The sequence below is a fragment of the Ichthyophthirius multifiliis genome, assembly GCF_000220395.1.
Source record: "Ichthyophthirius multifiliis unplaced genomic scaffold scaff_1120509250915, whole genome shotgun sequence".
Classification (NCBI taxonomy): domain Eukaryota; phylum Ciliophora; class Oligohymenophorea; order Hymenostomatida; genus Ichthyophthirius; species Ichthyophthirius multifiliis.
The window spans coordinates 60,094-72,749 of NW_004086378.1; the positions used below are offsets into that span (position 1 = coordinate 60,094).

The following is a 12,656-nucleotide window of genomic DNA, read 5'->3' on the forward strand; positions in this document are numbered from 1 at the left end:
TTTTTATTAAATTATTTAATTTTTATATTAAATTTTTTTTTTTTTTTTAATTTATCAAATTGCTAAAATTACATGAGAAAATATTAAAAAAGAATAAAAATATTTAATACAAAAATAATTATTAAATTAATTATTTTATATAAATCCTTTTTAATAACAATAAAGATATTAATTTTATCTAATTTACATAAAAATAAAAAAAAAATATAAAATATTATTTTAAAAAAATTACATTCTGAAATATAAGCTTTGCCTAGCAAGAATATTAAAATTTCCTATTTTAATAGACTAAACTGACAAAGCAAAATTAAAAAGGAATTTTTCATTATAATTCAAACCTTTTATGTTTGAATTATTCCATAGATTTCAACAATAAAACAAAAATTAAAAAATAAATGTATATCATGAAATTAAATTTACCAAAAATAATAATTATGATATACTTATGTTTGAATTATTTAAATAATTTATATTTATATTTATTCCTTTTAACAATAATAAAAATATATATTATTTTCGAACTTATAAATATATTTATAATATAAATAATATTTTACAATATATCAGGATTTTAAAAAATAAAAAAAATTTAGCTACTCTAATAAAAAAAAATGAATATATTTTATAAAACTGTTATGAATATAAATAAAAAGATAAACGAAATAAAAACTTTAAAATATAAATAGACCTTTAATTTTTCAAAATAATACAGAAAGCCTTCAAAACCATGGAATAATAGTGAATAATTTAAAGATGAGCGAAAGTTACATGCTTATTATAATTTTGGATTGTATGCATTTGTTTTTGGAGCATGTTATGCTGCAGTTCCTTTTTATAAATTATTTTGCGAACACGTAGGAATTTCAGGAAATTTCGATTAAAAAGATTATTCAATGAAAGGAAAAAATAGTAAAAAAATATATTTTATAAAAAAAATTATTTTTTTTTTAAAAAAAAAAAAAGTTGCAGTTCATAAAAAATATAAAGTACAATTTAAAGCTGAAGCAGACCCTGAAGTAGATTGGATGTTTGAACCAATTTAAAATGAACTAATAATTAATGCTGGAGAAACAGCCTTAGCATTTTATAAAGCTTATAATAGAGAAGTTGATCCAGTTATAGGAATGTGAATTATTTATTATATATGTAGCATATTTTTTTTATCAAGAAAAAAAAAAAAAAAAAGTTTTTTTACAAAAATTACTCCTTTAAATTTTTGTAGAAATTTCTATTTTTTTGTTAAACAAAAAATATGCTATAATATATTTTTTTTATAATAAATATTATTATTTTTATATATATAATAAATTTTAATTAATATATAGGATTTGCAACATATAATGTATTCCCTGAGGAAGCCTCCGTTTATTTTACCAAAATATAATGCTTTTGTTTTAATTAATAATTACTTAATCCTAAAGAGGAGTTATAATTGCCAATATACTTTTATTTTGAACCTGAAATAGTAGAAGATCCTTTGTTGTAAAATACAGAAGAAATTAGTATATTATATAGATTTATTAAATGTAAAAAATAAGATATGCTTAAATACGTAGAGGCAGAAAAGAAAGAGTTTAAGAAAACAAAAGAATAATTGAAGAATTAAGAAATAAGAAAAAACAATAGGAAGAAAATGAATAACAATAATAAATTTCGCATTAAAAATAAAACTATTAAAATATTGTTTCATAATCAAAAAATTCTTGATTGTTTTTATTTTTATATTTATTCTTTTTTATATAGAATATATAATAAAGAATTAATTAATATAAATTTAGATAAACTAATATTTTGAATGAAATATAAAAGTCTAAATATTTTAATATTTATTTAGTTTTTATATCATTTAAAATATTTATTTCATTTAAAATAGTAATTAAATAATTATTAAATTTAATCAAAATAAACTAAAAAATATATCATTAGATAAGTTTAAATAACTATAAATAATGCTTAAAGCATTTAATAAATATTCTTTATTAAAATTATTATATTTAATAATTATTAATATTAGAAAAGAATTAAAAAAATAAAAAAAATTATTAAAAGATTTATCAAAAAATATATCTATATATATTATTTATGTTTTTATAATTATAAGTTTTAATAATTTTTTATAATTTATATTCATATTCAAAATATAAATAATTTTTATTATATTTGTCTATATATCATTATTTTTTTTGTGAATTTATATATTTATATTTAATAATTATGATATATTAAATTTAAAATTTTTGTATTTTTAATTTATTTCTACATAATTTTCTAAAATATATTATGAATTAGTAAAAATTTAAATATCTTTAAATATTATATAAAATATATTGACAATAATAATAATAATAATAATAATAATAATAATAATAATAATAATAATAAAAATAATAATATTATTAAAAATATTTATAATATTTTTAATCAATAGTTTTATTTTTTAATCATTAAAACAAATTTTATATTTTTATTTTATAATATATTTTTTTTATTTTCTTTAAAAATTACGAATAATTATTTTTTTATTATCTTAATTTTTATTATTTTTTTTATTTTATATTTTACTATTGTTTTCAATTTAATTATAATTTTTAAGATTTATCTGATTCCTTTTTTATTCTGTTTTTAATAAATTTTTCGAATAACTATTTAAAAATCAGAAAAATATTAACATGTATAAATATAAATATATAATAATAATAACATTAATTTTTTTTTAAACTATATATTAAATTTATCCAGAAAATAGTCTTAATTAAAATTTAAATATAATTAAAGAAATTAATTTTAAAATAAAAGAAAAATAAATATAAACTAAATATTAATAATTATTATTTTAATAAATATTTATATATGTAAAATAAATATAATATAATAAATAAAAATTCTAGTAAAATTAATTTGTAAAATTATATAGAATTTAAATAATAAATAAGTGTATAAAATCATAATTAAAAGAATATTAAAAAAATTTAAAATAATAAAAAAAATACAGTATATATATATATATATATATATATATATATATATATTTTATATTAATTAATTATTTTAATATTATTTATTTTTTATATATTTTATATATATTATAATAATAAATATTTTTTAATGTTTAATTTACAAGATAAACTAATAATAAATGATAAATATATTTGTATAATTATTTATATTAAAAATATATTTTTATTAATTTTTATTATTACAATTAAAAACATAAAATTCATTATCTAAACTATTTTAGTTATTCAATTTCTTTTTCTTTATTTCTTAAATTCTTAGAAAGTAAAATGAGCAAATTTTATAAATCTTTAATACTGTCTTAGTTATATTTTATATTATTAAAATCATCCTATTATTTTTAATTTTTTTCAGTTTTAAGTCTTTGAATTTCCTAATCTTTATAATTAAGATATTCTAAAGCTTCATTTTAAATCTATTTTTTATCTTTTATTAATTAATTTACTTATAATTTCAAATATTAATTTTCTTCTAAAACTTATTTATTTTATTAAAAATTTTAATTAATTAAATCTTCTTTAAATTTAATATTTTTTTCTAATTATTTTATTTAATCTTAAAGTAATTAATTTTATTAATTTAACTCTTATATATTATCTTCTAAAGAAGATATTCTTTGATTTAAAGCTATTGCTTTTACATCATTTATTTTTTAATTTTCCTTTTTTTAAAGAAGTTTCTAAAATTCATAAATCTAACTTTAAATTAAAGCTAATTTAGTCTCTAATTTAATCAACTTTTCCTTCTCTTCGTTATAAAGTTATTCATAATCTACCTTTTAGAACTTTTAAAAATTTTGTTATTTTAAATCATAAGCCATACTTTACAATTCTAATTTATATTTTGTTACTATTTTATCTTAAGTTTCTGATATATTCTATATTTAATTACATATAAATTAAAATTATTATTATTAATTTTAGTTTTAGTTTTTAGATTCTTTTTCAGTTTCTAAATTTTCTTCTTGTTCTAAAATTGTTTCTAAATTTTATGAGTTTTCATTACTTATTTCTATAATTTCATTGTAAAGTTCTGTTTATTCAATTTAATGATTATATAATTTGTTTTGGATTATATTTAAGTTGCATTCCGTTATTTTTTTTTATTGATTTTTGTAAAACAATTTTTAAATTATATTAATAAAAAGTAATTATTATAATTTTTTTATTTTTTCTTCCATATTAATAAAAGAAAATATTCAAATAAAAATAAATATAAATTTTATAGAATAAAAAATTAAATAATATATATATATATATATATATATATATATATATATATATATATATTGCTTCTGTAAATTATATTTATAATTTTTTTTATTCACATTTCACTTTAAACCTTATCATATATATTTCTTTTAATCAACATACAATATTAAGCATATTCCTTTCTTTTTACCATTTTCTCGATTTCGTTTTTGGTATTTTTACACAAAAGGATTTTGTTTTCTCAATCGAAATTATATTTAGGAGTTCCTCCAAAACAATCCTTATACAAGATTAATTATTTATCATAATACTCTTCATCATATCTACAAATAACTATTTTTTGATTCTAATAATTAAAATAAGCTGAATTTCCTTAATGGAATTAATTAGCATGAAAAATTAACAAATCTTACTAATTAAAATGTGAATAACAGATATTATTTTCGCACAAAAACATAAAAAAAACAAACTTTTGAATGGAAATTACCCACACTCAATACATTTTTTAAAAAAATGACATTTTATAAAAAGTGAATAGTTTTCTTAAAAATCCATTTTTAAATTTTCAAAAAAAATTTTTTATTTTTAAAACATGTTTCTTTTTTTCAAAAATAAATCGAAATAATTCTTTTCATTTATAAGAATATCAAAATTATTTTCTTGTTTTTTCTTATTTTTAAATAATCTTATATTAAATTAAGCATTTATCATTTACTTTATTATAATTTTAATTTAATTTATAGCTTTTCTTCCAAAGAATACACCAAGGGCTATATAAAGACATTATAATATATTCATATTAGCTTTTTCTTTTAAATTAGTATTTTTTAAATCTTAAATAAAATGTTCTTTATCAATAATAATATCCAACTATTTTAATTAATTTCTTTCTGAACAGGCTATATCAAAAATAAGACACACATAAACAAATTTAATAACAAATGAAGTAAACATATTTTCATTATTTATAAAAATAAGAAGAATTTTTGTCAAAATCATAATAAAGTTTTCATTTAAGAAAATCTAATAAACCCCAAAAAAATCACTAAAAGAATTTATTTAAATGCCTAATAAAAGTTTTTGATTTTAAAAATAATATTTAATATGTTAATTGTTTCTATCTTGTATAAAAGTCCAAACTTTTATTAACAAAATTAGATTTCTTAAAATAAGAAAGCCTTTTTATTCCCAAAAAAATTAGTTCTAAAATTCATAAAAATTCTCAAAGGAAATATTTTGTGTTTATTTTGAAAATTCTTAAAGAATTTCATTCAATTATCCATAAATAATCTCTTAACAAATATTCAAAAAAGAATACTTATTTTCTTATTTTTCTACAAAAAAATATATATTTTCTTCAAATTCATCTAAAAAAGATACATTAATTTCAGGAAAAAAATAAGTTGTCAATGTCACATCTTCTCTAAAAGTTATATTTTCAAAACTTCTATTAAGCTTTTTTTCTAAGGCCTTCTATTCATCTTCTAATTATTTTTTATATTATTTATTTAATTATATTTATGCATTAAACTAGATAATTTCTTCTTAAAGAAAATTCCCATTATTTTCATATTTTTTACAAAAAAGTCCATCGAAAATTTCCAAAGCTTTTTTTTTCTATTTATTAATTTTTAACTCTATTCTTTATTCATCTTCGTGTACAAATGGATTGTCCTTAAACTCAATTTATAAATTTTCATCAAATTAAATTTTTATTGTTCTTTCGTATTGTTATAAAAAAGGCAAGTATAAATTGCTTAGTCTTACACAAGCTTTACAAAAAAACTCTTTTGGTGGAATTAATAAATGGTTATATTTGTTTGAAGGGAAAAAGCTTTTTTTTAAACATTCTTCATGCATTAAATGACCACATGTTGAAATACTAAAACTTTATGTATTTTCTTTAATAAAATTATTATGTTTACTTAAATTTTAACTTTTTATTTTATTATTTCTTTTTTATTATTTTCCTGTTTTTTTATTATCGAACTTTCAAAATATGTACTTATATAAAATAATCTTCTCTAAATATATCTTTGTTTACATATATTGCATTCAATTTCTTCTTTTTCTTAATTAATAAGAATTTCAGGTAAATATTTATTACTAAAATTCGCTTATCTTTTTTAAAATTGAAGAAGGATTTTTTATTATTAATTATTTTTTGGTTTTTTTTTTATAATTTTTTCTTATTTTTTGTCCTCTTATATATTTTCTAAAATTTAATTTAATTTTCTAGCCAAAGCCTAATCTTAAATTTTTTAATTAAAAAATTAACTCATATAAAGCCTAAAAATGAAATTCCGAAAATTAAATGGAATTCTAAAAAATCAACATTAAACATGAAAAAAAATCAAAAGTTTTATTCTTTTATATTGCGTTTCTTTATTCTAAAATAAAAAAAGGAATTTCAAATAAAACAGAATTTAAAATTTCGAAAGAAAAACTATTTTTTTCTACAAAAAAATTAATATCGAAATTATTTTCATAATTTTCTTTAAAAAATAATGAAAAATTTGTTTTTTTATAAAAATTTATAAAATCGATTTTTTAAAAATAATCAAAAAATTCATTTTTTTTCTAAAAAAAAATTATTTTTAAATTATATTTTTACAATAATTTTTTCTGTATTTTTCTTGAATTTTTTTCCTATATGTTTACACAAAAAAATGCTTTTTAAATTTTTTCTTTAAAAATCTCCACTTTTTCCTTTAAAAAGCTTTAAAAAAAAAATATTTCATGAATTTCCATAAATAAAAAGTATATGTTTTCCCAATTTTTGTTAAAATATTATTCATAAAAATCTATATTTATTTCTTTTTTTAATAACAAAACACCATATTAAACTAAAAACCATTCTAAATGTTAATAAATATTATATTTTTTTTCATCTAAATAAAGTAAAGCATTCCTTTTTATGAAATTTATTAATTAGTTTTCATCTAAAAAGTTATTTTAAAATTAATATTCATATAAATATTTCATTATAGCCCCTATAGTTAATTATATTCTTAAATAATTTTAAGTACAAAATTAACTTTTAATCCTGTCATTTTCTTAATAGTCTTATTTAAGTAAATTTTATAAATTTAAAATTAGTTTCTTATCATTTTTAATTAAATTAATTATACTTTTAATTAATTTCCAACTTTATTATTCCAAAAAAACAACTTCGTCTATATTTTTCCTTTAAACTCTATCTTAAAAAACTAGTAATTTTAAAATGGCAACAATAAAGTTTAAATTTTCCTCTAAATCAACTATTTTAAGTATTTTTTTAAAAACTTTGAACGTATTTTTCCTTATTTTTTTTCGATTTTTTTCTTCTGAAATTTATTAAAAAACTTCATTAATACTCTTTTTATATTAAAGTATCAAATAATCTTTTTTTGGTTGTTCTGATAACATTTTTTTGAGAAAAATGCAAGAAATATTATTAAATTTATAATTTAAGTATACTTCCAACAAGATTTCATGAAATGCCTTAAATTTGGAAAAAAAAAGATCATTTTTAAGGGAAAAAAATATCCTTATTTTCAATAAAACTAGACTATTTTTTCTAACAAGCTCTCTTGATTTACTTTTTTTTCAGGTTTTTTTATAAAAATATTCATTATATAATACAATATAGTATTCGAAATTATTTAAACCTAATTAGAAGGTGAATGAGAAATAATATTTTCTTATAAAACATTTAATAAATTATCCATTTGAGTTATATTTAATTGATTTTTTAAAATTGCATTTACCTTCTATATTATTTATTTTTTTAGTCTATTTTATAAATTTTAACAAAAATTTTCTTATTAATTTTTTTTTTTATGTATAGTACATTTTATTTATCCAAAACGCAATGACAATATATTTATTTTTTATATTTTTTTTATTATATAATATTTGTATATTATAGTAATTATGATCAATAGAAAAATCAAAACAAATACCACATTAAAATTCATTTTTTTCAAAACAATCCAAACATCTGTAATATGGTTAGTTTTTGATAATTAAACGCATGCAAAAATTAGTGTTTTTATCTTCATTATATTGATTTTCATAAAAAATAATACTTTTTTTATTTCGGGAATAATATATGCTTTTTTCGAATTCTCTATTTTATTTATTTAATGTTTATTTGCATGAAATACATTCAAATAATTATTTTATAAATGTATTCATTTTTTATTTTCAATTTTAAATAATTTTGGTTATTCTTTTATAATGATTTATCTTTTTTTATAAATTTAATTTATTAAAACTTTTTTAAATATAATTAATCTTCTTATATAAATATACTCAAATTATAAAGTTAGTAAATTAAATAGTTAATATATATATATATATATATATATATATATATATATATATATAAATTTATCTAATGAACTATATTTAGAAAAAAAATTATAATTTTAAACAAATGGTCATTATTTAATAAAATATAATTAAATGTAATATAAATAATCAATTCTATTTATTAAATAATTATATTAATTAAGATTTCTATATTTTTTCTAGATAATAATTTTAATATAGTGCATATTATAAATAATATTATTATTATATATATACATATAATTTAAAATTATTTTTTTATATATTTCGTAAATAATTTTCTATACCTAGATTTATAATAAAAAGTTATAGTAAAATTAAAATTATATGTTTATATAAATTATAATTTTATGATTATTATATATTTAAAATTATTTCTACTTAATTTTGCTCTTTTTTTAATTATTATATCTTTTTTTTAATATTAAATTAATTAATAAAGTTAAAATTGTCAACTATTATATTTTTAAATTTTTTATAATATTTTTGTTATTTGATTTTAAGAAAAAAAAAAATAAAAAAAAGTAAAACTAAATAAATAATAATAATAAGTAAGTTTAAAATAAAGCATACAATTAGAATGAATTTTTAAATAAGTCAAGAACAAATTAAAGAATTATAAAACTTTAACAATAATATAATATTTGTAACTTAAAAAAAATATATTTTAAATATATATAAAAAAATACAAAATATTAATTATAAGAATTGGCCTTAAGAATTAGATTTTTGTGATGTTTGCCTAATAAAAGTTCCGTTACAAAAAGATGAGTTAATATATTGTGATCTTTGTAATGGATTAACCCATCAATCATGTTATGGCGGACAACTTTAAAATATAATCCCAGAAAGTATTTATTTTAATATTATATATATATATATATAAAATATGATGAGAAGATTAAAAATATAATTATTAATGGATTTTTTTTAAATTTAATTTTGTTTTATTAAATATAAATGTTTATAATTTTTTGTTTTTTTTTCTTTTTCTAAGATCAATGGTTTTGTTAAAGATGTGAATTAATTATTGACAAATATTTAAATAATAAAAAAGCAGAAATTTTAAAATGCCACTACTGTCCTGAATTAAAAGGAATTATGAAAAAATATTATACAGTGGAAACTAAAGAAGAAATATGGTCACATATAGCTTGTATTGCTTGGCAAAAAAATATAAAAATAATAAATGGGTAAATATAAAATATATATAATTTTTTTTTATAATAATATTTATTTAGAAATATAATCGAAAATCAATACAAACTAAAAAAAACTACTACTTATTGCAAAATATGTGGTATTTCATATGGTATTTGTGGATATGTAAAAACTATAATTACTATTTAAAAATAATATTTAATATTAATAGTGTTTCAAGAATGATTGCGATTTTTCATTCCATTATTTATGTGCAAAAAGATAAGGCTTAATTTAAGACACATTTTAAATGAATTAATTATTTTAGCTTAAATAAAATTAGTAAAAAATGACAAAATGCATTTATTTTATGTTTAAAATAATATATAGGTAATAAATATTAGGTCAAGATAATTATATAGTTTATTGTCAAAAGCATTTGCTTGAATTACAAAACCTTTAAAATAATTAATTTTTAAAAGGAAAGTATTATATTTTTAAAGATCATATTTAAAATAAAGCTAAATATATTAAATTATTATTTTTTATTTTAATTTTTTATTAAAACAGATTTTATTTAAAATATGTAAGTATAGAGACAATTGTTTGAAAAAGAATAAGCAAACTTAAGTTATATATGTCAAGATTTAAAAAGAGCTTAAAATATTAAAAGTGATAGGAAAAGCTTTTTAAGGAAAAAACTATTAAGAAAGCAAATCAAATAATAAAAATTGGGAAAGAGAAATGTTAATAATAAAATACAGCAAAAAATAACAAAAAATAAAAAAGTAGCAAATAACAAAACAAAATAAAAATTAAATAAAAGTAATCTAAAAAAAAATATATGTTATAAAAGCAAGACTATAAAAAAAAAAAATGGGCAAGGATTCAAGAACAGTTAAAAGCCTTTGACTTTAGAAAACAAGAAAGAAAACGATTGATTTCAGAATTTATTGAAAAATCAGAAATTAAATATAATACATAAACTGATTAGGTTTAAAAACATTTAATGGAAAACTTTGAACACATCAAGTTAAATTTATTTTCTGATTAAGACTTATACATTTTAAATCCTGAATTGAATTAAATTATTTAAATTAATTATGTATTAAATGAAACTTAATGGCAATAAGAAATTGCTTATTATTTTGTATAGAATGAGTGCCTTCACCCTGTTAAGTAAAAAGTCTATATAAATAGATGTAAAGAATCGAAAATTATTTCTTTCTTTAATGAAAAGAAACTTGATTTAAAAATACCCAGTGAGTCTTTTTGGAAATTCTTTAAGGATAACTTTCTTATTTAAATATATAGCAAATAAAATAGTATTTGAATTAGTTTAATTAAATAGTTTATAATAATTTATATAAAAAATAAAATAATAATAGTATATATATATATTTATGAAATTAGATATAATTAATTTTATAGATATTATATTTTTTAAAATTTAATTACTAAAAATTTATTTCATTTATAAAAATTTTATGGATTTGCATAATAACTTATTAAAAAAACTTATAATAATCAATAATTCTTAATGAAAATTTTTAGTCATTTTTTTTTAATATATTTAATATAATAATTCTTAGTTTAAGTGATTAAATCATATTTAATTAAAACAAAAATAAATATAAAATTTTTAAAATAAAAAAATAAATTATTTTTTATAATTAAAACATTGTATTTTAATAATTTCTGATAATTAAGTATTCTATAATAGCTAATAATAGAAAATAATATCTTTAAAAAAACTAAAAATAAAATGAAGTAGCAAATAATTTTAGCAATTTTTGTAAAATATTAATTATTTTTAATGCTTAGTTTATGACAAATTATATTTTTTTTAAAAAAATAGATTATAATATTAAGTTCAATTTATTATTTTTTGAGAAGTATATCATTTTATTTTAGAAGGAAAAAAAGAGAATAAAAGTTAAAATAAAAATAATCAAACTCTTACAATAGATAATATTTTATTGATTAATAATAAAGAAATACAAAAATACCTGAATAATTTAAACATATAAATTAATAAAATAAATAATAACAAAATTAATATTAGTAAAATGTATGTAAAGGACTAAAAATTCAACAAAGTATTACGCCCAAATCGAAAAATAAAAACTATGAAATCACACGATAATATAATAATTAAAAAAAATATATTCCAATAAAATTATTAAATTTAAATTAAGATTAAGATTCGAAATAAAATGAGATATTTTCAAAATTAATTAAAAATGATTAATAAGTAATTTATTTATAAAAATTAAATATTTTTTATTTTAAAAATAGAATTAGAATATATAATTTACACTTTCTGAATAAGAAATAGAAAAAATACAATAATTATATAAAAATATGCTTAAGTTTATAAAATCTAAAAAAGCCAGTGATGAAGAGGAATAAGAATCAAAAAACTTAAATTATAATTTATAATAATTAATTTAAAATTAGTAAAAAAAATAATAAATAATATAATTTTTTATTTTTTAATATATTATTAATTAGTTAAAATAGTTAGGATATAATTTAAATATTTGAAATGATTTCTTAAATGAAATAAAAAATGGTTTTAATTGACTCAGATAATTATAGAAAAAAGTTTTTTATATTGGAATTAAGTAAATAATTTAACAAAATATATATATATATATATATATATATATATATTTTTTTTTTTATTTAAATTAGTTTTAAATTAATTTAATGGTGTGAATTTTTATTATAAGATATGTAATATAATTATATTGAACCTGAAAGAGAATAATTAGACGCTTTTCTTATGTTAAAATTAGAATGATAATCATTAATTAAATTTCTATTACATAAAAAAGAAAAATAAATAAATTTATTTAGGAAGAAGAAGAATATAATATTATTATTTCAAAGCAAAATAATACAAAAAAGTATAATATATAAAATAATTATATTTTAAATAATATAAGAATC

General features: G+C 14.7%; 2 protein-coding genes across 2 annotated transcripts, besides 19 other annotated features; both read left to right on the forward strand. All coding sequences in view use genetic code 6, as the record gives it.

The window, feature by feature from the left end:
* Nucleotides 1–34: part of a microsatellite that runs on past the window's edge.
* Nucleotides 35–523: 489 nt separating this feature from the next.
* Nucleotides 524–563: a microsatellite.
* Nucleotides 564–611: 48 nt separating this feature from the next.
* On the forward strand, nucleotides 612–1,566 carry IMG5_112010 (hypothetical protein; the record flags this gene model as incomplete). The annotated part of the gene is made up of 3 exons (XM_004034795.1): nucleotides 612–909; nucleotides 964–1,126; nucleotides 1,326–1,566. 3 exons carry the CDS (start codon nucleotides 612–614, stop codon nucleotides 1,351–1,353), a joined length of 489 nt encoding a protein of 162 aa, XP_004034843.1. The 3' UTR covers nucleotides 1,354–1,566.
* Nucleotides 1,260–1,312: a microsatellite.
* Nucleotides 1,567–1,836: 270 nt separating the features above from the next.
* Nucleotides 1,837–1,872: a microsatellite.
* Nucleotides 1,873–2,332: 460 nt separating this feature from the next.
* Nucleotides 2,333–2,393: a microsatellite.
* Nucleotides 2,333–2,405: a microsatellite.
* Nucleotides 2,406–2,510: 105 nt separating this feature from the next.
* Nucleotides 2,511–2,560: a microsatellite.
* Nucleotides 2,512–2,560: a microsatellite.
* A 388-nt stretch (nucleotides 2,561–2,948) lies between these two features.
* Nucleotides 2,949–2,988: a microsatellite.
* Nucleotides 2,989–2,992: 4 nt separating this feature from the next.
* Nucleotides 2,993–3,029: a microsatellite.
* Nucleotides 2,993–3,102: a microsatellite.
* Nucleotides 3,015–3,075: a microsatellite.
* A 39-nt stretch (nucleotides 3,103–3,141) lies between the features above and the next one.
* Nucleotides 3,142–3,199: a microsatellite.
* A 354-nt stretch (nucleotides 3,200–3,553) lies between these two features.
* Nucleotides 3,554–3,598: a microsatellite.
* Nucleotides 3,599–4,258: 660 nt separating this feature from the next.
* Nucleotides 4,259–4,304: a microsatellite.
* A 4,250-nt stretch (nucleotides 4,305–8,554) lies between these two features.
* Nucleotides 8,555–8,597: a microsatellite.
* A 278-nt stretch (nucleotides 8,598–8,875) lies between these two features.
* Nucleotides 8,876–8,936: a microsatellite.
* A 126-nt stretch (nucleotides 8,937–9,062) lies between these two features.
* IMG5_112020 (hypothetical protein) lies at nucleotides 9,063–10,311 on the forward strand (the record flags this gene model as incomplete). Its single annotated transcript, XM_004034796.1, has 7 exons — nucleotides 9,063–9,207; nucleotides 9,268–9,412; nucleotides 9,559–9,754; nucleotides 9,803–9,887; nucleotides 9,934–10,043; nucleotides 10,092–10,187; nucleotides 10,272–10,311. The coding sequence occupies exons 1-7, from the start codon at nucleotides 9,142–9,144 to the stop codon at nucleotides 10,309–10,311; spliced, it is 738 nt and encodes a 245-aa protein (XP_004034844.1). The 5' UTR covers nucleotides 9,063–9,141.
* A 2,034-nt stretch (nucleotides 10,312–12,345) lies between these two features.
* Nucleotides 12,346–12,377: a microsatellite.
* Nucleotides 12,378–12,617: 240 nt separating this feature from the next.
* Nucleotides 12,618–12,656: part of a microsatellite that runs on past the window's edge.